This window comes from Hyperolius riggenbachi, chromosome 1, assembly GCF_040937935.1.
Source record: "Hyperolius riggenbachi isolate aHypRig1 chromosome 1, aHypRig1.pri, whole genome shotgun sequence".
Classification (NCBI taxonomy): domain Eukaryota; kingdom Metazoa; phylum Chordata; class Amphibia; order Anura; family Hyperoliidae; genus Hyperolius; species Hyperolius riggenbachi.
In genome coordinates this window covers 349,081,492-349,108,023 of record NC_090646.1, presented here as the reverse complement: position 1 = coordinate 349,108,023, position 26,532 = coordinate 349,081,492, and the positions used below count along the sequence as shown (strand labels likewise).

At 47.4% G+C, this 26,532-nt stretch overlaps 1 protein-coding gene across 3 annotated transcripts in view; it reads right to left on the bottom strand.

Moving 5' to 3' along the window:
* Positions 1–26,532, bottom strand: part of LOC137512834 (guanine nucleotide-binding protein subunit alpha-15-like) — a 101,900-nt gene that overhangs the window by 8,409 nt on the left and 66,959 nt on the right. For all 3 annotated transcript variants that reach the window (XM_068234087.1, XM_068234088.1, XM_068234089.1), the window contains exons 4-6: positions 12,582–12,710; positions 11,297–11,426; positions 4,129–4,282 (exon numbers count right to left, since the gene is read on the bottom strand). In XM_068234087.1, coding sequence (XP_068090188.1) covers positions 4,129–4,282; positions 11,297–11,426; positions 12,582–12,710 — 413 coding nt within the window. The remainder of the gene's footprint in view (positions 1–4,128; positions 4,283–11,296; positions 11,427–12,581; positions 12,711–26,532) is intronic.

Here is a 26,532-nt window from a genome sequence, read left to right as displayed (position 1 = left end):
CACTGCTGCCCACATTGCGATTTTCAGGTGTCTGCTGCCCACATTACGATTTTCTGGTGACTGCTGCCCACATTGTGATTTTTAGGTGTCTGCTGCCCACATTGTGATTTTTAGGTGTCTGCTGCCCACATTACGATTTTCTGGTCACTGCTGCCCACATTGTGCTTTTCAGGTGTCTGCTGCCCACATTACGATTTTCTGGTCACTGCTGCCCACATTGTGCTTTTCAGGTTTCTGCTGCCCACATTACAATTTTCTGGTCACTGCTGCCCACATTGTGATTTTCTGGTGCCTGCTGCCCATATTGCGATTTTCTGGTGCCTGCTGCCCACATTGCGATTTTCTGGTAACTGCTGCCCACGTTGTGATTTTCTGGTGTCTGCTGCCCACATTACGATTTTCTGGTCACTGCTGCCCACATTGTGATTTTCAGGTTTCTGCTGCCTACATTACGATTTTCTGGTGACTGCTGCCCACATTGTGATTTTCAGGTGTCTGCTGCCCACATTACGATTTTCAGGTGTCTGCTGCCCACATTACGATTTTCTGGTGTCTGCTGCCCAAATTGCGATTTTCTGGTGTCTGCTGCCCAAATTGCGATTTTCTGGTGAATGCTGCCCACATTGCGATTTTCTGGTGACTGCTGCCCACATTGCAATTTTCTGGTGACTGCTGCCCACATTGCAATTTTCTGGTAACTGCTGCCCACATTGTGATTTTCTGGTGTCTGCTGCCCACATTACGATTTTCTGGTGACTGCTGCCCACATTGCGATTTTCTGGTGCCTGCTGCCTACATTGCAATTTTCTGGTGACTGCTGCCCACTTTACGATTATTTTCTGGTGACTCCTGCACACATTACGATTATTTTCTGATGACTGCTGGCTGCTGCCCACATTACGATTATTTTCTGATGGCTGCTGCCCACATTACGATTATTTTCTGATGACTGCTGCCTACATTACGATTTTTTTCTGGTGACTGCTGCCCACTTTACGATTATTTTATGGTGAAATGCTGCCCACTTTACGATCATTTTATGGTGAAATGCTGCCCAATTTACAATTCATTTCTGGTGAAATGCTGCCCATTTTACGATTCATTTCTGGTGAAATGCTGCCCAATTTACGATTCATTTCTGGTGTAACATTGCTGCATTAGGATTATTTTTTAGTGAAACATTGCTGCATTAGGATTATTTTATAGTAAAACATTGCTGCATTAGGATTATTTTATAGTGAAACGCTGCCCCATTACGATTATTTGGTGCCTATGGGGAGGGCCCCATCCTCACTAGGGGGGCGGCGCAGAGATACATTACCTTTCTCGGCAGGGGTGATGGCGTCCCAGGTCTCCATGGCTAGTTGGCTACCTTTCATCCTGGCTCTAACGTGACGTCACCATGTTATCCAGCCGCAGCGGCCCCGCTCCTCCCCCTGAAGGCCATTGGACATCAGAGTATGCGTCCATGGAGAGAGAAGTACTGCTGCTGGATGAGCTGGAGTCTGGATAAGGCAAGTGCAGCCAGGGCTCACTGAGAGGCAGGGCGGGGGGGATGTTTGGAAGCCAGCCAGCCATTCCATGATCCACCATATGTGAGAGGGAGAGAGGGGGGGTTCATCTAGCTATATATACAGGGGGGATCTGACTATATACACTGGCTATATGCAGTGGGATCTGACTATATACACTGGCTATATGCAGGGGGATCTGGCTATATACACTGGCTATATGCAGGGGGATCTGGCTATATACACTGGCTATATGCAGGGGGATCTGGCTATATACACTGGCTATATGCAGGGGGATCTGGCTATATACACTGGCTATATGCAGGGGGATCTGGCTATACACACTGGCTATATGCAGGGGGATCTGGCTATACACACTGGCTATATGCAGGGGGATCTGGCTATACACACTGGCTATATGCAGGGGGATCTGGCTATATACACTGGCTGTATGCAGGTGGATATGGCTATATACACTGGCTATATGCAGGGGGAGGCATCTGGCTACAAACAGTGGGTATATGGCTAAATACAGGGGGGGATCTCTGGCTATACATACAGGGGATCTGACTATATACACTGGCTATATATACAAGGGGGATCTGGCGAAATACAAGGGGGAATGTACTGAACGGGGAGTCATCTGGCTATATACTATAAATGGGGATCATGTGGTTACTTATCCTAACTGGGGGGGGGGGGGCTCATCTGGCTACCTGTGTGATAAATGGGGGTCATCTAGTCACCTATACTAAAGAGGGGTGGGGTAATTTCGTTATCCATAATAAAGGGGGGTTATCTGGCTACTTAATCACTGCCACATTATATATATTTTGGCGAAACACTACTGCATCACGTGTATTTTGTAGGCAAACACTGCGCATTGTGTGTATTCTGTGGAGAAATGCTGTGCATCATGTGGATTTTGTGGGCAAACGCATGCGCGGTAGTGTGCGGCTTGCCAAAAGAGACCTATCAGGAATCCCCCCTTTGAAAATCCTGGATTTGCCCCTGGCTTCGCGTCCTACAGGACGCTTGGTCACGCTGCATTCCACCAAGTGGAATGCAGATGCATCATGAGATGCTCTGACAATCCACAGAGCAGATGCGTTTCCACAATAGGCTTCTAGGGAAATGCAACCGCTGTCCGAGAATTATCGTGCAGGCTCCAATTTTGCATTCCACTTACTCATTGTGGACTGACAAGTATAAACAAATCCTCTAAATAACACAGGATCCTTGAACATGACAGTTTTCCCAATGCGGAAACAGTTTAAATCTTTGTCCCAGTGGGAACAGGGTTATAGTTTCTTTCACAAATAAGCATGGATCATGTCTGGTCCAGATGCTGTTCACCTTTTCATGTCTTATTTTCCTGTTGGATTCTGTTACAATTATAATGATCATTTCCTGTTCTTGGTGATTACTATGGTCTGCTCTCAGGGTGGACAGGTCCTACAGCCACTTTGCACCTATGTAGTCTTCTAGTAGTATTTAGTTTCTGTTGTGGTGAGCTTTGCTGTTACTGTGTTGCTGCATTGCAGTTAATAGTACTTTTTAGATGGTTATTTAGAGAACAGAAAATGTATCTTACTGGCTTCTTCTTCACTCATGTATGTTCTTTGTGTGGTAGAAAGTACAGTGAAGCTTTGTTTAGCAGTTCCTACTTATTCAAATTTGTATCAAGGATGTAAGTATAGTCATAAAATAATACGGGACTACTATAAAACCCTGCCACAAAGCAAATCCAAAATTGCATGACAATAATTTATGTCTGTAGCAGGTAGGTATAGTATGGGAGCTACATAGTGACTGCTATATAGGCAATTCATATACTACACTATCATTTTGGTACTTACATATAAGCCCATCGTCCACAGATTTGGCACCAACAGCTGATCTGGCCAGCAGCGCTCACTTACCTCTCCTCTGCCTAACATTAGCCTCTCCTTTTCTCTGCTTACACTTAACTCCACACTCCTCTTTTTAATACTAAACTCCCCTCTCATCTTTCTAACACTAACATCTCTTCTCCGATGCCTAACACTAACCTTTGCTCTCCTCTGCCTAACACTATCCTCTCCTCTCCTCTGCCTAACACTAATTTCCTTTCTCCTATGCCTAGCACTAACCTCTCCTCACTGATACATAACACTATCCCCTCTTCTGCTGTGCCTAACACTAGCCTCCTATGGCTTACACTAACTTCCCCTCTCTTGTGCCTAACACTAACCTCTTTTCTGCCTAACACTAACCACTCCCTCTCTGATGGCTAACACTAGCCTCTCCCCACAGATACCTTACACTAACCTTTCCTCTTCTGTGCAGAACACTAACCTCCTCTCTCCTATGCATAATTCTAACCTCCCCTCTCCAATGCCTAACACTAACCTCTCCTCACTGATGCCTATCAGCTGGTCAGATCTGCTGGATCAGCTGTTCTTGCTGAATCTGCTGTTGACAGACTAATACATGAATATCAGCATTTCCACTGTCTAGGGAGATACTGTATAGGTCTCGGTAGAGGATTGTCTTTGAGATTGCACTGTCAGGGCCTACTAATTATTTTGCAATTAGACACAATACCACATAATTACAGCCATGCTTAGTAACATACCTTTGAATTTGGGAAAATATGTAGCCAAGTCAGAGATGAAGACCTTCTCAGCCAGCAAGTCAGTCTTGTTCAGGAAAAGGATGATAGGCGTTTCCCTAAACCACGGTAGGGCCATTATTTGTTTGAACAATGCCATACTCTCTTTCATGCGATTCTGTGTGGGTACAGACAATATCAGACAAAGCTGTAATTGCAATATTACCATTAAAGAGGAACTTCAGCCTAAACAAACATACTGTCATTAAAGAGACCCTGTAGCAAAAAAAACCCAATGAGGCTTCCCTCACTTCTGTAGCTGCAGGCAGTCCAGCGCTGGCTCCCGCGAAGAGTCCCTGAACCCTCCCTCGACAAGCCTGACAAGCGCTGATAAGCGCTGATTTATTTACCCTCTCCTGGCTCCAGCAGGGGCGCTGTTGCGGCTCTCCACACGGCAAAAATAGCCACTCTCCGTCAGGTCCGCTCTACTGCGCAGGTGCAGGAGACTTGCGCCTGCACAGTAGAGTGGGCCGACAGCGATCGGCTATTTCCGCCTATCTCCGAGACGGAGGGCCGATACTGCGCCTGTGCTGGAGCCGGGGAGGTAAATATTTACATCGCCGCCGTTCCGGGAGGATTTTCGCCACTGCCGTGGGACCGAGGAGGACGGGGGAAGCCTCAATAGGATCCGGAGGCTTCCCCCACCCGAGGTGAGTACCCCCCAGGGGAGGTTTTCTTGAACTAACTTTAGTTATGTTAATTAAAATAGATCGGTAATAAAATCTCTTACCCACCCTGTTTTAAAAGAACAGGCAAATGTTTGTGATTTCATGAGGGCAGCCATCTTTTTGGTTGAAAGGAGGTGACAGGGAACATGAGCTACAGTTCCAACTGTCCTGTGTCCTGATCACCCTCCCAGTTGCTAAGCAACGAGAAGATCATCATCATAAATCCCATCATGCTTTGCACAGCATCAGGGAAAAAATGCCCGGGCAGTTTTCTTTGGTAGAGCGGAGCTTAGCTTCTGTGCTGCAAAAAGTGAGGCTTTGGTAAGAAAAACAAAGTTCTGATGCTGTGAAACTGTTAAAGAAACACCAAGCCTTTTCAGTGCTGCTGAGTAGATTTTTAGTCTGGAGGTTCACTTTCAAATCATACATGTAATCAGTACAATACTGTTAGTTGCACAGGAAATAAACTGCCTATGTCATTATGATATTTTGGGGTGTATTCACTAAACCCCGTTAAACATTATGACCTTGATTCACAAAGTCGTGATAAATGCTATCACGGCCGTGATAAACTTAGCACGTGGGTTAGCGCGCATACAGGTTTACGTGCGTAATGGTAAGGGTTTGCGCGCATTAACTTTCCCTGTTCACGTGCTAACCCATATGTTAGCACGTGTCGTGAACGGGAAAGTTAATGCACGCAAACCTTTACTATTACGTGCACAAACCTGTACGTGTGCTAGCCCGTGTGCTAAGTTTATCACGGATGTAATAGCATTTATCACGGCTTTATGAATCAAGGCCTATGTGCGTACACAGTGCACTTACACCTTTACTGGGCTTTATGTAAACTACATAACATGCATTACGCAAATAGTGTAACTCACACTGTACGCAAAATAGTTATTATATTTATGAAATGCACAATTGTGTCGTTTACATAAAACCTGTTACACTTTACCTTGCCTAAGAGCACACTTAATAGGGTTTTATGAATACACACCATGTCCTTGTTTGTTAGACCTGAATTAATATAACAATAACATTTTTATAGCGCTTTTCTCCCTGGGGACTCAAAAGCGCTGTGACCCTGCATTATGCAGTCTCAAAGGCTCGGGAAAAGAGGTGAGTTTTTAGCCTTTTTTTAAAGCTGTCCAGAGCAGGAGCCTCTCGTACTGATTGTGGAAGTGAGTTCCATAGAGTAGGGGCTGCATAGGAAAAGGCCCGAGCACCAAATGTTAAGTGTGTCCTGGGAATAACCAGCTTCATCTTGTTGGCAGAGCGGAGGGTGCGTGGAGGGGCATAAAGTTCCAATAGATCCGATATATATTTGGGTCCCATGTGGTTTAGAGCCTTGAATGTCAGCAGGCAGATCTTAAAATGGATTCTCCATTTTACTGGCAACCAGTGAAGAGTTTGCAGAACTGGGGTGATGTGTGAGCTGCGGGGGGCATTGGCTAGGAGTCTGGCTGCAGCATTCTGTACTAGTTGTAAGGGACGCAGAACCTTATCTGTAGATCCGATGAACAGGGCGTTGCAGTAGTCTAGGTGGGAGGATACAAGTGCATGATCCAGGGCAGGTAGGTCTTCAGCTGGGATAAGGTGTTTGATTCTCGCTATATTTCTTAGATGGAAGAAGGAGGACTTGACGACAGCTGATACCTGCTGTCTGAGTTTTAGATTTCCATCCAGGATTACCCCAAGGTTTCGCACAGAGTCTTTATACTGTACGGTATCTCCCCCAATTGCTTGTTTGAGGTGGTGAGCGTTTTGAACTTTATCCATCATGTGTGGACCACCTACCACCAACACCTCTGTTTTGTCAGAGTTCAGCCTCAACCAGCTGATGTTCATCCAATTTTGTAAATCCACTAGACACGCATTTATGGATGCTGATGGGTCTTGGGTGCCAGGCTTGAAGGACAGATACAGTTGTGTGTCATCTGCGTAACAATGGTATCCTAGGCCATAGTTCTGGATTATTTTGCCCAGTGGGAGCATGTAGACTGCAAAGAGTAATGGTGATAGTACAGAACCCTGTGGAACTCCATAGGCAAGTGGCACTGGATTAGAGTAGTGTGTGCCCAGACATACTTGTTGTGTCCTGCCAGATAGGAAGGTCTGAAACCAGCTAAGAACAGTACCCCTTAGGCCACAGTAATTCTTCAGTCGCTGGATTAGTATTTCATGATCCACAGTATCAAATGCTGCAGACAAGTCAAGAAGGATCAGAAATAAGGAATCACCCTTGTCCCTTGCAGTAAGTAGATCATTAATTACTCAGACTAATGCCGTTTCAGTGCTGTGCCTTTCCTGAATCCTGACTGAAAAGTATCAAAAATGTTGCTATCTGTAAGCCTGGCTTTTAGCTGGTTGGCGACTGCTTTCTTGATAACTTTTGATAGGAATGGTAAGTTCGCCACAGGTCTGTAGTTGGTCACAGAATCAGGATCAAGTGATGGTTTCTTCAAGAGGGGTTTTATAATAGCTTTCTTTAGTTCTTCTGGGAAAAGTCCACTTTGCAAGGAGCACTGAGTTATTTTGTGAAGTGCTGGCCTGATCAGCTCTGGGCACTGCATTAAGGATCCAGTTGGGCCAGGATCCAGGTTGCAGGTAGTGGGGCGGAGACTTTGAATGAGAATTCCAAAATCTTCTTCACTCAGAGTGTCAAAGACTTGCCATGGTGGTATGGTAGTAGGCATATGCAAAGTCCAGTGGTCAATTGATGTTGGTGTAATACTGGCACGGTTGGCAGACACCTTGTTTGTGAAGAAGGCAGAGAATTCTTCACACGTTTCCCTGGAGAATATGGTTGGGGCTTTTAGGCAGGAAGGATTGCAGAGTGATTCCACTGTGTGGAAGCGTTGAGCAGCTCTGTTGTTGGCTGTAGATATTTTGTGCGAGATGAAGTCTGATTTTTTCTTGGTTATTGCTTGTTGGTATTGTTTGAGATGTTGAACTAGGCTAGATTTGTGCTCCTCAGATCTTGATTTTCGCCACTGTCTTTCTAGTCTGCGCCTTTTTTTAGATCCATGATGGTTTTGTCAAACCAATTAGCTTTCTGCTTTTTGGTTGCCGATTTGGTGCGCCATGGGGCAATACTGTCAAGTGTTTAATATATCATGTTGTTGTACTGGGTTACTAGAGTGTTGGGGTCCATTTGACTGTGGAGCAGATTTGTAAAATCCAGGTTGGCAGTTATCCTCTCCGGTGTTAATTTATTCAGGGGACGGATTTTGATTGTTTCCTTAGGGTGCTGCTTGTTAGGGTGATGTTCAATAGTAAACTGTATTATGTGATGGTCTGACCATACCACTGGGGTTACTGTTATGTTACTAATGTCCATTCCTGGGTGGAACAGTAAGTCTAGGGTATGCCCTCCTCTGTGGGTAGCAGATTTTACAACTTGTGTGAAGTCTAGTCCACCCATGAGATTTATTAGTTCATTTGCATCTTGTGATTGAGTGTCCTCAGCCCAAACATTGAAGTCACCAAGGATGATTCATCTCGGATAAGACAGAGTCAGCATGGCCAGAAGTTCTGAGAATTCCTGTAGGAATGGGTCAGCATCTCCTGGGGGACGATAAACCACTAAAGCCTTTACCAGCTAAGATCTGGACACCTACTGTATACAGTCAAAGGACTTTGTTGAGCCAACATTCAGGGCTCTGAGCTGCAGGGTTGTTTTGCCACACATTGCTACACCCCCTTCTCTGCGGTCTCGTCTTCCCTAACTTAGGACTGAGTAATTGTATGGGATGGTTGCTTCCAATGTGGGGCCTGCATTGGCATGACTTCGCGATGGAGGAGGAGGGTGTCCATCGCGGCCGGCGCAGGAGACAGCCCTCAGGTGAGAAGATCAGGGCTTCTGACAGGGGGGAGACACGGGATTGGGGGGGGGAGACACAGGATCAGGGGTGAGGGGGGGGACACAGAGGACAGAGAGGGAGGGATGGGGGAAGAGGAGGGAGAGGCCACCCACAGCCCGCATAGATGGGGACACCCACCTCCCCCCCACCACAGAAGGGGGTGTCCCCGACCGACCACGACTAGCCCCCATAGAAGGGGATACCTGCCCCCCCCTAATGCACACACAGAAGGCCCCCCACAGAGGGGATCCCCACCGGCCACTACCAGCCAGCACAGAATGGGAGCCCCCATCTGACTAACTATTCCTGGCTAATACATCTGACTAACTACACCTGGCTGCACATCTGGCTAACTACACCTGGCTGCACATCTGGCTAACTACACCTGGCTGCACATCTGGCTAACTATACCTGGCTGCACATCTGGCGAATACATCTGGCTATGCATCTGAATCAGAATCAGCTTTATTCGCCAAGTACGCGTAATGACGTACCCGGAATTGTTTTTGGTACACATGGCATGGCAGTCGAACATATACAAACATATATAACATAGCAAACATAGCATGTACTGCATCAAAAATGGAAAGATGTCCTTTTGTGGGAAGAATCATAAAGTCCTTGGTAAAGTCCTTTTGTTTCAGTTCAAAGTTCAGAGCAGGTGGATGCCAGCATATCCTCAAGCTGGCACAGATGTGATCAAGATGGTGTTTCAGGGTGGAGGAAACTGAGTTTGGCTCCTCTGCCATTCTTATGCCCCTGATCCAGTAGGAGGGAGTGAGGGCGGGAGCCACACACCCCCTTAGAATATGAGATGAGTCCTCCCCTTGTCCTGGGGACCAGAAATCATATCTAACCATATATGGGCTCTATCTCACAGAACCGTACAGTTCAGGGCAGATTTACTAACATTTTCAGGTCTGTCTCGACAGGGCAGTTTCTAGGCTAAATTTCACCCAGTTCGAGAGTCAAAAAATAGGCAGTGAGTGGCAGGGAGCCCCTTTAGGCAGTGAGTGGCAGGGAGCCCCTTTAGGCAGTGAGCGACAGGGAGCCCTTTAGGCAGTGAGTGACAGGGAGCCCGTTTGAGCAGTGAGTGACAGGGAGCCCCTTTAGGCAGTGAGTGACAGGGAGCCCCCCAGCTGCCGCCGCTCCCACCTCACCTTGCAGACCTCAGGATCAGCGGCGACCCGACCAGTACAAGCGGGCGCCGGACGCACCCGCTCTATATGCGGAAGTGATGTCACTTCCGCATATCAGTGCGGGCGCTGGGTCCTAGCGCCCGCACGATTGGTCGCCGCCTGATCGAGGTCTGAGTGAGGCGCCAGGAAGGAGGGGGGGGGAGCAGCAGCGGCGGCCACAGGGACGGAGGGAGCGGCGGCCACAGGGGGTGAGCAGCGGCCAGGCGGCGCCTGTCTCTGGCTGCACTGCGTCCGCGCGTCACCGGCTCCTAGCAGTGACGTGACGTCACATCCTTCTGCCTGGCGCCCCCCAATCTGTCACTCTCATCGGCGCCCCATTCAGCAGAACCGGCTGAACGGGGCAAGAAGCGGCCCTGTGTCTCGATTTACCCAGCAGCCTGATACTAAACATTAGGGGTGGGACCCCTGTGGTATCATCAGGGCACTTTCAAACTGCCTAACTGGCAGTCTTTACCTCAGAATGTTCTGAAACTTCTTCAGAACCAGCGCCATCCAGGGCCCATCATGCTCTGTTAGTTTGCAGGGTCTCCCAGCCTGGCAACACAGAAAATATGACACATATAGCAGTTAATGGAACATGATATACATCTGGGATTTACAGCAGGTCATTCCCAGGCGAAGGCTCCTTTGAAGTTTGGGGGCAGCAAGCTACGTGTCAGCTCCCCTGCTGGGATTTTAGCCAGAGTCCCTTAGTCGGGACTTGCGTGCCGTGCCTGCTGCCTTCCTTGGATATGTGGTGGTAGCTGTTTCTCAGGCTCGGACTCCAGACCGGAATCGAACCCCGATTCCCTGGCCGTACCCTTTCTTTAACAATGGTAGAGAAAGAACCATTGACAGTCTGAGCAGCGATTAACCCCTAGACTACTGAGTGCGCAGGCTTGACCTGTGGCCAGAGCTGTCACAATTTGCCATCCAACTTCTGTCTTGCTCTGCATCAAGTGTCCTGTCAGAAAGGACCTTCAGTGCAGCTGGAGGCATTGTCAGTAAGAAGAGAAGTCAACGAGGTCAAAAAAAGTGTTCAGTACCTCACCTTTATTAAAATGAATGAGGCATGGATCCCGGCGGGCTACTGCCTGCAAGAAGACTAAGTCAGTCCCCACACACACAGCATCTCTGCCTGCAGGCTGTGTAACTGCCTGCCCAAAGACTAAGTCAGTCCCCACACACACAGCATCTCTGCCTGCACTCCGTGTGACTGCCTGCCCCAAGACTAAGTCGGTCCCCACACAGCATCTCTGCCTGCAGGCCACTTGACTGCCTTCTCCGCCACCACCAACAGGGTCCAGGACTCCAGGCGGGCGTGAGAAAAGATGCAGACAATGCCCCCATAGAGAGGTCATATGTCATGTGTACCTGTAATGACAGTTACAAGCTTTTAGATTTTTTTTTTCTTTACCTCGTCCTTCTTTTCTTCTAGCTGTTGGTCATATTCACTGAGAGATGCCAAATAAATGAGAGCATTCACATTCTCAAAGCAGTGGATCCACTTCTTGCGCTCAGATTTCTGTCCTCCAACATCCACCATCCTGAGGAGAATATGACAAGTAAGGGTAACACTAATATGAAACAAATAGATTATGTGGCACCTATCCAAATTGAATGTGATGTTTAGTTCAAGAGAGGTAAGAGGTGTCTGAGTGTATACTGTAACATAATTAAATGAATGGAAATAAAAACAGTCAATTGCCTCAAAATAATAATAATAAAAAAAAGCACAAATTTACCTTTGGGCACTGTGAATGTCACAATCCTAAATCTGAAGAACTGGTGAACCTTACAAAATGATTTGTAGCACCTGTGAGGCCATGCTGCACTCCAGCAGGCTCAGCCACTGACACCTCCATGCAGCCATTCCCCCATTACTCAGTTACAGTGCATGTAGTAGTGTTTTGGACAGAATTAATGGACTTCTTAAAGGAGGCACTGTAGTGACATATAGTAAAATGTAAACGTTATTCAGGATACCCACTTTTACATTAACTATCCTGGTTTCAACATCAGAAACACTTCCTATATCTATATATAGCTGTAGATTGGTGTGCAACCAGAGGAGGAGTCAGGCCCCCCTACCAGTGGATGAGTCCCAGCGCCTATACTTGGTTAACCTATACTGGGGCACCTATAGTGCTGGCTAACCTACACTGGGACACCTACAGCTGGCTAACCTATACTGGGGCAGCTATAGCTGGCTAACCTATACTTGTGCACATATACTAAGGACACTTATACCAGGATACCTATACTGGGGTCACCTATACCTGGCTACCTATACTGGTGGTCTAAATACAGCATTGCAAATAATGTTCTCCACCCCACTGGGGGGGAGGGGGGTGGTGGCTGCTCACAATTTTTATACCCCCTTGCCCTGGCAGCAATTTAGCCTAGATACTACCCTGTGCACATAAAAACCCCCAGATTGATTTGGTTAATTAAAGAAAAAAAAATATTGCTGTGGTTGCTGCATGGGACTTCAATAGCCCAAGCTTCAGTTCATTAACCTTTATGCAGTCCTCAGTATGGTCCAGTAAACCATTGGTGAGGGTTGTAAGCATTTGCCAGCTAATAGTGGAGACCTTTAAAACTAAATCTACTATTTACCAGCTGTTCTCCAACCTTTTTAAACAATCCTCTATAGTGTACTTTCACCATGTTCTTGTATACACTATTTACAAGTTTCTCACCTAAGAGTAACTTTGTTCACAACAAAACAGTACTCATTGAGTCCCGTAGTTGGCATTCTAATCCTCACGATATCATCTACAGTTGGTAGGTATCCATCTTGCGTGATCCGCTCCAGGTTGGTCAGGTAACTGCAAAACAAATACTCAGCAGAGGTAAGCAGTACTCAGATACCATGTTTTACAACTGATTAAAAATAGTCATCACAGCTGTATGCACGGTTTGCGGCAACAGGAGTGTGTGAGCAGAGCAGGTTCATTAAGCAGACAACCTAGGCAGGAGCCTGGGGCCTAGCAGGTGTCAAGGGGCCAACCTGGCACCTTCTTTGACTTCTCTCCATTTCAGCTTAGCAAAAAAAGGACCACAAGGGATTGCCAAATCTACTACCTTGCCAGTTACATCATAATCCATCTCTGTGTGTGAGGAGTGAGAGATTAGTTCCCTCCTACACATGCTCACACTTAAAGAGGAACTCCAGCGAAAATAATGTAATAAAAAAAGTGCTTAATTTTTACAATAATTATGTATAAATGATTTAGTCAGTGTTTGCTCATTGTAAAATCTTTCCTCTCCCCGATTTACATTCTGACATTTAATACATGGTGACATTTTTACTGTGGGCAGCAGAGCCGGGACAAGGTCCTTCAGTCCAAGGCTGAGACTGCAAAGTGCGCCCCTCCATCCCTCCCACCCCAGCCGTCACACACTAATTGCTATTAGACTAAGAGGCGCCCCAGGGCCCACAACATCGCCAACACCTTAATCTCTAGTTATCTGGCTTGCAGTCACTGCTATGTATGTCCTTTTCTTATTTCTTTGTGCTTCAAACACAATTGGGAATGACAGCTGAATGAATTGTGCACCCCCTCTTACACTGCGCCCTGAGGCTGGAGCCTCTTTAGCCTATGCCTCGGCTCGGCCCTGGTGGGCAGGTTATGTAGCTGCTCCTAGCTGTTTTGGCTGTTAGAGACAGCTGTAAACAGCTAATTCCTGTCTGTGAACCTTGTTACATTGTAGCAAACTGCCAAAAGTACCACGGTCCCAGAGCTTCTTGTGGGAGGGGTTTCAGCACAAAATCAGTCATACAGCGCCCCCTGATGGTCTGTTTGTGAAAAGCAATATATTTCTCATATAAAAGGGGGTATCAGCTACTGATTGGGATAAAGTTCAATTCTTGGTTGGAGTTTCTCTTTAAGATCATTTCACTGCCTGTCATGTAAATAGCACCCTCTAGGGCATACAGACACCACACAGGCCGGTGGTAGGATTAGTATGTATCTGTGGGCAAGCAGATTCAAATATGCACTGTGCAGGCAGCATCTGTGGACCTGGTTTCCATGGTGAGGAAAAAACAGACTTTCAGCAACTCCAAAGGACCAGGGGAAGTTTACTATATCAAAAATTGTCATACTCAAGCACATAAAGCATACTATAGTTCTGTATCTTAATTCAGTCAATAATTGGGAGTCATTTTTTCTTTCCAACGCTTCAGCAAGTGAGCACAGACAGTGGCTATTGCACAGTGCTCAATATGCAGAAATCTGCATGCAATAATCACGCAACAGCTTGCACAGGAAGCATAGGTCTCACCAGTTAAAGGGGCACTATGGTGAAAAATTGTAAAATTTTAAATATGTGCAAACATATATAAATAAGTACATTTTTTCCACAGTAAAATGAGCCATAAATTACTTTTCTCCTATGTTACTGTAAAAAACCCGAGCGGTTCTTGCCTTTTTCATGATTGATAACTCAGTAAAGGACCAGCCCTTAAAGCGTTGCTATCATATAAATCCGGCATAGCGGGGTCTAAACCCTCTATAACAGTAATTATAGATTGACGGTATACCTTGAAATGAATCAGAGCACTCAGTATATGATTTTATATAAAAATTGTATTTGCTTATCATACAGCATATATACAAAATATGAACAATTCCAAGTAGTGTTTCCTTCTAACAGTATTCCACCTCATCAAGGCTTTATAGCCAAGTGATCATCAATCTTCTAAGCACATTCAAAAAAAGAATATAACAGTTGTGTTATGTAGAATAAGATCAAAAGTAGTCTCATCTGTATCAATAACTGTGTATATAATAGCTGTGTAAAACTTGTAGTAATCTTCTAAAAGAAATAGCATAAAAAATAGCTTCTAAAAAAACTTCTTGCTAACATCTTAACAAAACTTAATGCTGAAAAATTAATAAAGTAAATCACCAGAATATTAAGCATATTACTCCTTCTCTGTCATCTCTTCAGCATCTAGAACCACTTCTGGGAAGGTAGCTTCTGCCTCATGTGTCTTCTCAGGAGATTGTTGGGCTTCTGCAAACTATGAGCTTTCAGCTCCTACTTGTATAGGGGTTGGAAGCAATATGGCTGCCTAATCTGGACTTTCCCTGAATCCCAGGTTCTAATTGGCTAAAGCTTCCATGCGTAGCTTGCTATCTTTGACATTTAAAATACCCATAACACTTTTTTGTTTTGAATACCTTAATTATCTTAACTGTGAGAATCTACGTAGGTTTGCAATGTTTACCCATTCTAATCAGGTCATTTCTGACGCAATTAATTAAAAATGGACGTCACCAGCCATCTTGTCTGCTGGCTGCGCCAGACATTGAGACTAAACAATGTCATTCATGACGCATTTCTGATAATATCCCCTTCTGCTAATTAGTTTTTGGAATGTCTCGGTACTTTCCCAAACATAAGATTGGTCAGGTTGACACTATAACACTGTACACAGACCTTCAGCAATTTAAGGCTTATTGTAGCATTCAGGGTTTCTAATATACTCGTCAAAAAACAGCGAGATTGGTAAAGAAGCAGGTATGACCCGACTGAGCACATAAGATAATCAATCAAATCAAGTTTACTTTATTAATCAAAACATTTTTTTGGTATCAAACATTCTAAAAAACAGCCAATAAAAATGTGCCCACCCCGCACCCCCTCCCGGAACCCCCCAAAAACAAGGGAACCCCAAATAAGCCTCCCCCAAAAGTCCGCTTTATCCATGCACTCCAATAGATTGGTATATATGAGGGAATTGTTGCACTAGTAAGTGTAACCCAACAGTTCCATAGGAATCTCAGTCATTGTTTGAGAAAAGGAAGAACTGACAGCTGCAAACAGCAAGTAAAAGTTCCTCAATATTGTATTGTAACAGGCCTGTTGTACATAACAAGGTGATTCAATGGAGCAGAAGGATCCCAATGAGTTCCTCAGAACTTTGTCTCGATGCGATTGTGCTGAGAAAATGGAGGAGCATATTTTTTGCAATCATTCCAGGCAAGACACATGACCAGACCATATTGAGTGTCGTAAAGCACAGCACAGCATATTGCAGTGTAGATAGTTCAGCAAGCATGTAAAGTCCAGCAAGCATGCAACCAGCTTCTGCATAAGCAGCAGAGATTCATAGCAATGAACGCTTCAATAATGGTTAACTTCATGCAGAAAGGAGCGGTACCCGCTGATGATGCAGTAAGCAAGCAAAAGCACATATTTGTATGAGATCAAACAAGTATCAGCAGTCTGTGCCCATGGGGCTTGCTTACGTGCTCCAGAAATGTCTTGCTGTGAGCTGGCTGGCTGGCTCCCACTGTGTATGGCCAAGTAGGGGTGTCCAGGCCGAAGTGGAGAGGCAAAGAAGATCCCCAAGGGAGGCGGGTGGAGGCCGGGACGCAGCACATGCATCCTCGACCGGTTTCGCCGGACTTCCGGCTTCCACTGGAGGCTTGCGTAGTTTCCCCATCATCCCCAAGGAGGGTCTTATCCCTCCGTACGTCCAACGTCACCAGGAGGCCGGCCACGCACGCCCCCACCGGCGGCCAATGCTGGGCGGTTAGGCGGGGCGGGCAGACACGACGCCAGGCAGCCATAGCAACCCGCCGGCGCGTCCACCAAGCCCCGCCCACCCGCCCGACAGCCGCGCACGGGGGCGGGGAGGGTAGGCGGACATCAAGGCGCCAGGCACAATCTGGAGCTGGTAGCCCCACGCCCATTCACCCCGACGTCCGCCAGCCCCACCCACACCGCGCGGCACCACCGGGGGGGCGAGCGAGACGAGGACACCCGGCGAGAGGGCAGCCAGAGGGAAAAGAAACCCCACACAGAGGTAACCCCATGTTAACACCTCTACACAAAACGTGTATCCAAAACTTCAATAGCACATGGTAACAGTTTATACCCCATTAGTCATTTCGCATACAAAATTGGTAGTAAATATTTATGCATAATAGTCAAGAAACAGGGGGATTGTATAGAATCAGTGACAAAGTCACCGAATAACCAAATGAACTTGTATACCCCCCTGAGATCATAGAGCCTACCCAAACGGGGCTCACTAACATTCTCAAAAATTGCTTGTCCAATGATGTAAATAGAGGGAGACACGCCCACTAGAGCCACAGGTAGGAGCGAGAGCGAAGCAGAGCAAAACTATGAGAGGGCAACCAAAATAGTTAAGTTGGCAGAAAAGACACGTAGCTTGTATTTTCATTTAGACCTGGGGGCACAGTTGCCCCGAGGTCGAAAATCCACCTGGATTCTCTTTGTAATAAAAGTCTGTCCATGTCACCGCCTCGAGAAGAGGTATGGATACGGTCCAGACCAATCACCCGCATAATAGTGGGGTTGCCAGCATGCATGGTCTTGAAATGCCTGGCTACCGGGGTGAGACTGGACATGCTTTTACTTCTAATATTAGTCACATGATCAGAAATTCTGGAGCGTAGCTCCCGCCTAGTTTTCCCGATATAGAATGCCCCACGGGGGCACAACAACATATACACCACCAGTGTGGTATTGCAGTTTACATAATGTGCCAATGTCCAGTCTCTCCCATCTGGCAGCCTGACATTCTGACCCACCTGCATGTATCTACACATAGTGCAACCACCACAAGTGTAGGTGCCCGTCACTTTACAATGTTTCGTTGTAGTTGAAGGATTCATGAAGTGGCTGCTGACCAGTCTGTCTCTGAGAGAAGGTGCCCGTCGAAACGAAAAACGGGGTCTTTCCGGAACAAATCTGTTTAATTTCATATCATTGGTAAGAATATGCCAATGTTTATTAATAATCTGTGTAATTTGTTGATGTTGAACCGAAAATTTGGTACAAAAACGTAGGGTATCTCTATTGTCTCGAGTGCCCCGATGTTTGTCTACAAGAAGGGATGAGCGATCACTCGCGTCCGCTCTCTTAAACGCCCTGCTAAGAGTCCCCTCGGGATATCCCCTCTCCCTGAATCTCCCCTTGAGTCTGGCAGCCTCAGCTTTAAACATGCTGTCATCTGAACAATTTCGTCTTGCTCGAAGGTATTGACCCACTGGTATACCTCTTACAGTATGACTCGGGTGGAAACTGTCCGCCCTTAAAAGAGAATTTGTGGCTGTCGTTTTCCTATACAGGTTCGTGGATATCTCACCACCCTCATCCAAAAGGATAGAGATATCAAGGAAGGGGATCTCCGAGGGGCTACATTGCATGGTGAATTTAAGATTCCTTGAGTTGACATTGAGAGTCTTCACAAACTGCGTGAGCAGATCCTGTCCCCCCGTCCAAAAAATGATGATGTCATCTATGTACCTGTGCCACGACAAAATATGGCACAGGTACATAGAGAGACCATCACTAGAAAAAAGTTCACGTTCCCACTCCCCCAGGTACAGGTTAGCGTACGAGGGGGCACACATGGTCCCCATCGCTGCCCCCTGCACCTGGAGGTAATGGGACCCCTCAAAAATAAAAATGTTATTAGTCAACAAGAACTCTAGTAGGGCAAGCAAAAAACCGTTATGTGCAAAAAATTGTACACCTAGTTCACTAAGAGACGTCCCCACCGCCCGGACACCCAAAGTGTGGGGAATACTTGAATAGAGGGCCTCCACGTCCAGGGCCACCAACAATGTACCGGGGGGCAACTGCAGTCCCTCCAAGATCCGCAAAAGGTGTGACGTATCTCGAATATATGATGGCAGTGCTTGAACATGCGGTTGCAAATACCGATCTATGTAAATACTGATTTTCTCTGTTAGGGGATCCACGGCCTGATACAATAGGGCGTCCAGGAGGTCTATCGAACCTCTTGTGGACCTTAGGTAGAGTGTAAAAGGTAGGGAGGACAGGTTTGTCCACCTTCAAAAATCTCGCCGTATTCTCGTCGATCACCGATCTCATCATTGCGTCATCAATTAATGAAAACCGGCTTTGTTGGCACGTGGTGACCCTGGACATGGGGACCCTTCTATAACACTCGCGTTTTTTCAATATTTCCAAGCACATATTTCTGTACATCTCGACCGTCATGACAACGACATTGCCCCCCTTATCAGAGGGTTTAATAACCCATTTGTTGTTTTTATCAATAATTTCACAGAGAGCTTGTCGCTCGTCAGCATTTAAATTGTCAGTCGTAGCTTTTTGATTCTTTAGTTTCAACAGATCTTTCTCTACAACGTTAATAAAGGTTTTGAGGTTTGGAATAAGGTTGAAAGGAGGGAATTTTTTAGATTTGTTGTACAGGCCAATGTCATCCAGCTTGGGCAGGTGATAGCGAGGCCCAAAGCCGAAACAGTCAACACCCATATCATCATATTCCCCAGGTGCACTTTCCAGTGCTAAATCCTGTAGGGACTGCAGGGCCAATAAGTCTACATCTGTCCAAGGTCTGTTGTCGAAGGCCATAGTTGGATGTTTGGGTGCGTCCCCAAACAATGATTGCAACAAGATTCTCCGACCAAAGAGGTGAAGGTCCACCACTGTCTCAAAGATGTCGACATTGTGAGTAGGACAAAAGCCCAAACCCCTCGACAACAAAGAAAGGTAAGGCTGAGGGATCGTTTCCCCTGTTAAATTGATGACCTGTAAGTCAATCAGGTCCGGGTGTTGCCGTCCCGGCAGAGAGTTCCCAGTCACCTTGCTGGGTGACCATTGGCTAAAAAAGCAGACCCAGAGGAAGAGGCTGAGGCAGGGCCTGCCGAAACCGCCACGGCGCACGCTTGGCCCACCGGGCCAGCTGCCCCTCTGGCGGCCCCAGCATCCTCCTAACTTTCCTGACATGATGTCTCGTTTTTCTTAGGTCTCTTTTCTTTTTCTTTCTCTTTTTGTTTCGCAGTTTTAGAGGGGTCGTGTCCCGATCTGGTGTCGTATTTACGCGAACCCTCTCCTGCTGATACTGAACTATCTGACACTGAGCTAACGGGTTCTATTGATGAATCTGACTCCTCTGTCTCCGGGGGATGTGACCGAGGTCCGTCCCCCGTTGGTATACGGGGTTTCGGTTTGTCTCTAGGATATTTTCTAGGGGGTCCGTTCCAATGATAAGCTGTACCAACTTTATAAGCTGTCCTATCCCTGAGGACCTTTTGGTACCTCTGTATCACCAATTTTTTGTTAAACTGAGTTATGTGTTTTTCCAGTTCCTCACTTCTGGTTTTATATAACGGATCCCCCTTAAAGGGTTCCAAGGAATCAGATACCTTGCTAATCTCAGCCTCTAAGCCCGCTAGATCATCTGTGTCAAGTTCGTTCATCAATGTAAGACAAATCTTTCTAATATACTGTAACGATCGGTGGGCGCAGAGAGTATCTGATTACCGGTGATCTACAGTATCACCGGAAATACAGATATATACCAGATTATAAGTGATCTGCAGTCTCACCGATAATCCGATATACAAACTAACCTCTGTTCACCTGAGTAGAGTGTAGTGTTTGGTGTAACAGTAACACTTAGAGGACAAGGCCTCAATGCAGCAAGGAGTACTGCACAGATTCCTTCCGCAGACCTGAGCTCTCCAAGACGGGAGGAGTCAGACTGACAGTAGGAAGGTATATCTGAAAGTGACCCTCAGGAGGAAGGATCGCTAACAGAGCGAGGAACCGCCTCTAACGGTAAGGTCGGTTCTCGAGGTCGGACAAGCCAGGTCGTACACACACGGACAGATAAAGTACAAGATCAGAAGGCAAAGGCGGAGTCAAAGTACAGGCAGGGTTCAGCAACGGGGTATCAGATATATCGGGGTACAAAATCAGGAGGCAGAAGCAGAGTCAAGGAGCGAGCCGGGGTTCGGCAACAGAGTATCAGAAATATCGAGGTGCAAGATCAGAGTTCAGGAGGATAGTCAAGGCAGGCAAGAGTCATAACAGATAATCACAATCAAACTAGTACTTTAGCTATCAACAGAATCTAGCTAAGTGTAGGATTACAGCTCCAGCTGGTCCCGGCACACTTGCGGATCTGACTACGGATCTGGGTGCTCCCACGTATGTGATCGCACGCCAGACAAAGAGCAAGTGAACAACCAGCAGTATATATACTCTAGGACCTTTCCAGGACCTCCCTAATTGCTGGTCCAATGAGAGCAGTGGAATTTGTCAGCTGACCCAGCTGGTCAGCCGACACCCTTCTAACTGCTATTTAAACTCTGCCTCTGTGCTCGCGCGCGTGTAAGTCTGAATCTTGGTGGACTATCAGTCCCAGCCACACCAGTACTGTCATGCAATGTATCTAATGCGGGGGCCGCCTCTGATGCGGATTCCGCCGTTACCAATGCGGATTCCGCTGTTACCAATGCGGATTCCGCCGCTCTGCCTGGACGGCTTGCGGCGGTTTTTCCGCGTTGAGACGCGCTGCTGGATGCGGAAACAGCCGCCTCACCTCGAGAGACGGCGGCTTTTCCGCGTTTCCTCACAGTACCCCCCCCCCCCCCGAGGAGTGGACTCCGGACAACTCCCACCAGGTTTCTCGGGATGTAAGGCATGAAATTCCCTTCTTAACTCGTCCGCATGCATACGCGTCCCTGGTACCCATTGCCTCTCCTCAATGCCGTACCCTTTCCAATGTACGAGATACTGTACCGAGTTTTGTACAGTACGTGAATCTACAATCTTCTCCACCTCGTATTCGGGTTGGGCATCTACCAAGACAGGAGGAGGAGGAGTGGGACCCACCTGGACTGCTGGTTTGAGAAGAGATACGTGGAATGATCTCACCCCACGCATGCTGGTGGGGAGATCAACTGTATAAGTGACGTTGTTAATCTTTTTCGCTACCGGAAATGGACCGACAAACCTGGGGCCCAATTTGTCTGAGGGCTGCTTCAGGACTAAATGACGCGTGGACACCCAAACCAAGTCTCCTGGCTGGAAGCTCCACTCCACCGAACGTCTTTTGTCAGCTTGACCCTTCTGACTTAAAAACGCCTTTTGTAAACTCTCTCTCACCGTGCGCCAAATGTCTTTAAAAGACCTCTGCCAGGCCTCCAGAGCTGGAAACGGGGTGGAGGCCACTGGAAATGGTGAGAACTTGGGCAATTTTCCAGACACAACCTGGAACGGAGAGAATCCGGTGGAAGAGCTTTTCAAATTATTTTGTGCGAACTCCGCGAAGGGCAGAAATTTAACCCAGTCGCTCTGCGTCTCCGCAACGTAGCACCTCAAAAATTGCTCCAATGACTGGTTGATTCTCTCCGTTTGCCCATTGGTCTGTGGGTGGTAGCCCGATGAAAATGACAGCTTCATGCCCATTTGTTGGCAGAATGCCCTCCAGAATCTAGAAACGAACTGGACTCCCCGATCCGACACTATGTTCTCCGGAATGCCGTGCAGCCGGAAGACATGTGTAATAAACAAGTCGGCCAATTCCTGGGCCGAGGGGAGTCCTTTCAAGGGCACGAAATGGGCCATCTTACTGAAGCGGTCGACTACCACCCAAATGACCGACATACCTTCTGACTTGGGAAGTTCGCCCACAAAATCCATGGACAAATGAGTCCATGGCTCACTCGGGGTGGGTAAAGGCTGCAAGGTACCCACAGGTGCCAGCCGGGAGGGTTTACTCTTAGCGCAAACTGCACACTCCCTAACGAACTCCTTGCAGTCTGCTGCTAAAGAAGGCCACCAAGCACACCTGGATACTAGATCCTGAGTTCTAGATGCCCCAGGGTGTCCCGCATTCTTGTGAGAATGAAACATCTGCAAAGTGCGGAGACTAAAGGGTAGGGGTACAAACATCACCCCTTCAGGTTTCCCTTCGGGGACATCCTGCTGAAAAGGCCTCAGGGTCTCTGTCCAGTCCTCCCAAGTCTCAGCTGCCGCTAACACTAGCCTCTGTGGGATAATGGACTCTGGGGCAGGAGGCTGGGCTGTCTCTGGCTCAAAGCATCTGGACAGAGCATCTGCCTTAACGTTCTTGCTGCCCGGGGTGTATGTAATCAGGAACCGGAACCTCGAAAAAAATAACGACCATCGAGCCTGACGGGGACTTAACCTCTTAGCCCCCTCGATGTATTCCAGGTTTTTGTGATCGGTGTATACCGTAATCATATGCTCTGCTCCTTCCAGCCAATGACGCCACTCCTCAAAGGCAAGTTTAATGGCAAGGAGCTCTCTGTTGCCTATATCGTAGTTTCTCTCTGCCGGAGAGAACCTACGAGAGAAATAGGCACAGGGATGTAATCTTCCCTGCAACCCTGATCGCTGAGACAGCACAGCCCCTACCCCGACCTCTGAGGCGTCCACCTCAACAATAAAGGGGTAAGAAGTGTCAACGTGCCTCAGAATGGGTGCTGAGCAAAACAAGTCTTTCAGAGTGGAGAATGCTCGTAGAGCTTCTGGAGTCCAGTGGTTAGTATCTGCCCCTTATTTTGTAAGACTGGTGAGGGGTGAAATGACCGTGGAATACCCCTTTATGAACCTTCTGTAATAGTTTGCAAAGCCTAAGAACCGCTGTAAAGATTTTAACCCCACGGGTTGGGGCCACTCTAACACAGCAGAGACTTTGGCGGGATCCATACACAGGCCCGTGGTGGAAATAATGTAACCCAAAAAGGCAACAGATGTTACTTCGAAAATACATTTCTCAAGTTTAGCGTATAACGAGTTTTGTCTTAGTTTGCTGAGTACAAATTTCACATGCGTTCTGTGCTCAGAGAGGTTGTTGGAGAAAACAAGTATATCGTCTAGATAGACCAGCACGAATCTCCCCAACACCTCTCTGAAGACCTCGTTGATGAGTTCCTGGAAAACGGCCGGGGCATTACATAACCCAAAGGGCATCACTAGGTACTCGTAATGCCCGTCTGGCGTGTTAAAGGCCGTTTTCCACTCATCACCCTTTCTTATGCGTACCAGGTTGTACGCGCCCCGTAAATCCAGTTTTGAGAAGATCTTGGCGTCTGTGACCTGCGTAAATAAATCGTCTATCAGGGGTAACGGATATCGGTTCTTTACCGTGATTTTATTCAGTCCCCGGTAATCGATACAGGGCCGCAGGCCCCCGTCTTTCTTTTTAACGAAAAAGAAGCCTGCTCCAGCAGGCGATCGGGACGGACGAATAAAACCCTTGGCCAAATTCTCACGGATATATTCTTGCATGGCCAACTTTTCTGGCCCAGATAAATTGTACAGATGACCCCGAGGAGGCATACAACCAGAACGGATATCAATGGGGCAATCAAAAGAGCGATGTGGGGGTAATTTGTCTGCTGCCTTGGGACAGAACACGTCAGAATATTCTAAATATTGCTCAGGTACCCCTTGTACATGAACCCTGGTTTGGCCCAGTGTCACCTTCCCTAAACATTGCTGAAAGCAGCGTGCTGACCAAGAAACTAGTTGGCCGGTGGCCCAATCGATGTGTGGAGAATGAAGGTGCAACCACGGCATGCCGAGTATAATGGTGGAAGTAGACATATGCAACACAAAGAATTGTAATCTTTCCCAGTGCAGAACCCCTATGGTGACTCCCACCTCTGGTGTCTGAGACAGTGGGTGACTCCCTTGCAGAGGAGAGTCATCCACTGCCGTAACCTGGATGGGTGGCTGTACAGGTGTGAGTGGAATACCCAATTTCTTAGCAAACTCAAAATCCATAAAATTTGCCGCGGAGCCTGAATCGATAAAGGCTTCCGTGACCTCGGTTTTATCTTCCCACGTAATGGTGCAGGGAAGAAGCAACCGTTTTTCTTCTAAGGGTAGAAGTCGGACGCCCAGGGTGTTACCCCCTACCACTCCCAGGCGGTAGCGTTTTCCCGGCTTATTAGGGCAGTTTCGTACTATATGCCCCCCTTCAGCGCAATACAGACACAGCTGTTTGGTCATTCTCCGTCTTCGCTCCACCAGGGTCAATTTTGACCGACCAATCTGTATCGGCTCGGATGGAAGCAAGACCGGAGAAGACGAAACAGTAGGAGGTGGAATCACTGGGGCTGTGGTGTAAGACACCCTTCTGACACGGGAACTACCCCTGGTCTGCCTTTGGTAGCCCAGCCTGCGGTCGATCCGGATGGCCGCTGAGATGGCCTCATCGACTGTTCTGGGTTCGGGCTGACTTAACATCATGTCAGAGACCTCATCGGACAGCCCTGACAAGAAACAATCTAACAGGGCATGAGTGTCCCACCTGGCCGTAACTGACCACCTCCTAAACTCGGCCGCGTAATCTTCGACCAGACCTTCGCCTTGACGCAATAGCTTGAGCTTCCGCTCAGAAGTCGAGGCAAGGTCTGGATCGTCGTAAATTACTGCCATAACCTTAAAGAATTCCTCTACAGAGGTAAGCGCTTTGTCTCCAGTGGGCAGGCTATATGCCCATGACTGGGAGTCGCCGGACAACAACGTTTTAATAAACGTGACCCTCTGGGTCTCAGTACCCGAAGATTGGGGTCTCAACTCAAAATAGGACAATACTCTACTCCTAAAATTCCGGAAGTCAGATCTGTGGCCGGAAAAGCTTTCAGGGACAGGCATACGTATGTCAGAGCTAGGAGAGGATCGCACATGATCCACTGATGTCTGGAGGGTTTGTACAGACCCTGATAGGGCATCAATAAGAGTTATGTGGGTGCCCAGTACTTGATTGATGTTGTCCACCGAAGCGGCAAGTACACCCAGACAATCAGTGTTTGCGTCCATTTTGTATTTGGTCTGGCGTTCTGTAACGATCGGTGGGCGCAGAGAGTATCTGATTACCGGTGATCTGCAGTATCACCGGAAATACAGATATATACCAGATTATAAGTGATCTGCAGTCTCACCGATAATCCGATATACAAACTAACCTCTGTTCACCTGAGTAGAGTGTAGTGTTTGGTGTAACAGTAACACTTAGAGGACAAGGCCTCAATGCAGCAAGGAGTACTGCACAGATTCCTTCCGCAGACCTGAGCTCTCCAAGACGGGAGGAGTCAGACTGACAGTAGGAAGGTATATCTGAAAGTGACCCTCAGGAGGAAGGATCTCTAACAGAGCGAGGAACCGCCTCTAACGGTAAGGTCGGTTCTCGAGGTCGGACAAGCCAGGTCGTACACACACGGACAGATAAAGTACAAGATCAGAAGGCAAAGGCGGAGTCAAAGTACAGGCAGGGTTCAGCAACGGGGTATCAGATATATCGGGGTACAAAATCAGGAGGCAGAAGCAGAGTCAAGGAGCGAGCCGGGGTTCGGCAACAGAGTATCAGAAATATCGAGGTGCAAGATCAGAGTTCAGGAGGATAGTCAAGGCAGGCAAGAGTCATAACAGATAATCACAATCAAACTAGTACTTTAGCTATCAACAGAATCTAGCTAAGTGTAGGATTACAGCTCCAGCTGGTCCCGGCACACTTGCGGATCTGACTACGGATCTGGGTGCTCCCACGTATGTGATCGCACGCCAGACAAAGAGCAAGTGAACAACCAGCAGTATATATACTCTAGGACCTTTCCAGGACCTCCCTAATTGCTGGTCCAATGAGAGCAGTGGAATTTGTCAGCTGACCCAGCTGGTCAGCCGACACCCTTCTAACTGCTATTTAAACTCTGCCTCTGTGCTCGCGCGCGTGTAAGTCTGAATCTTGGTGGACTATCAGTCCCAGCCACACCAGTACTGTCATGCAATGTATCTAATGCGGGGGCCGCCTCTGATGCGGATTCCGCCGTTACCAATGCGGATTCCGCTGTT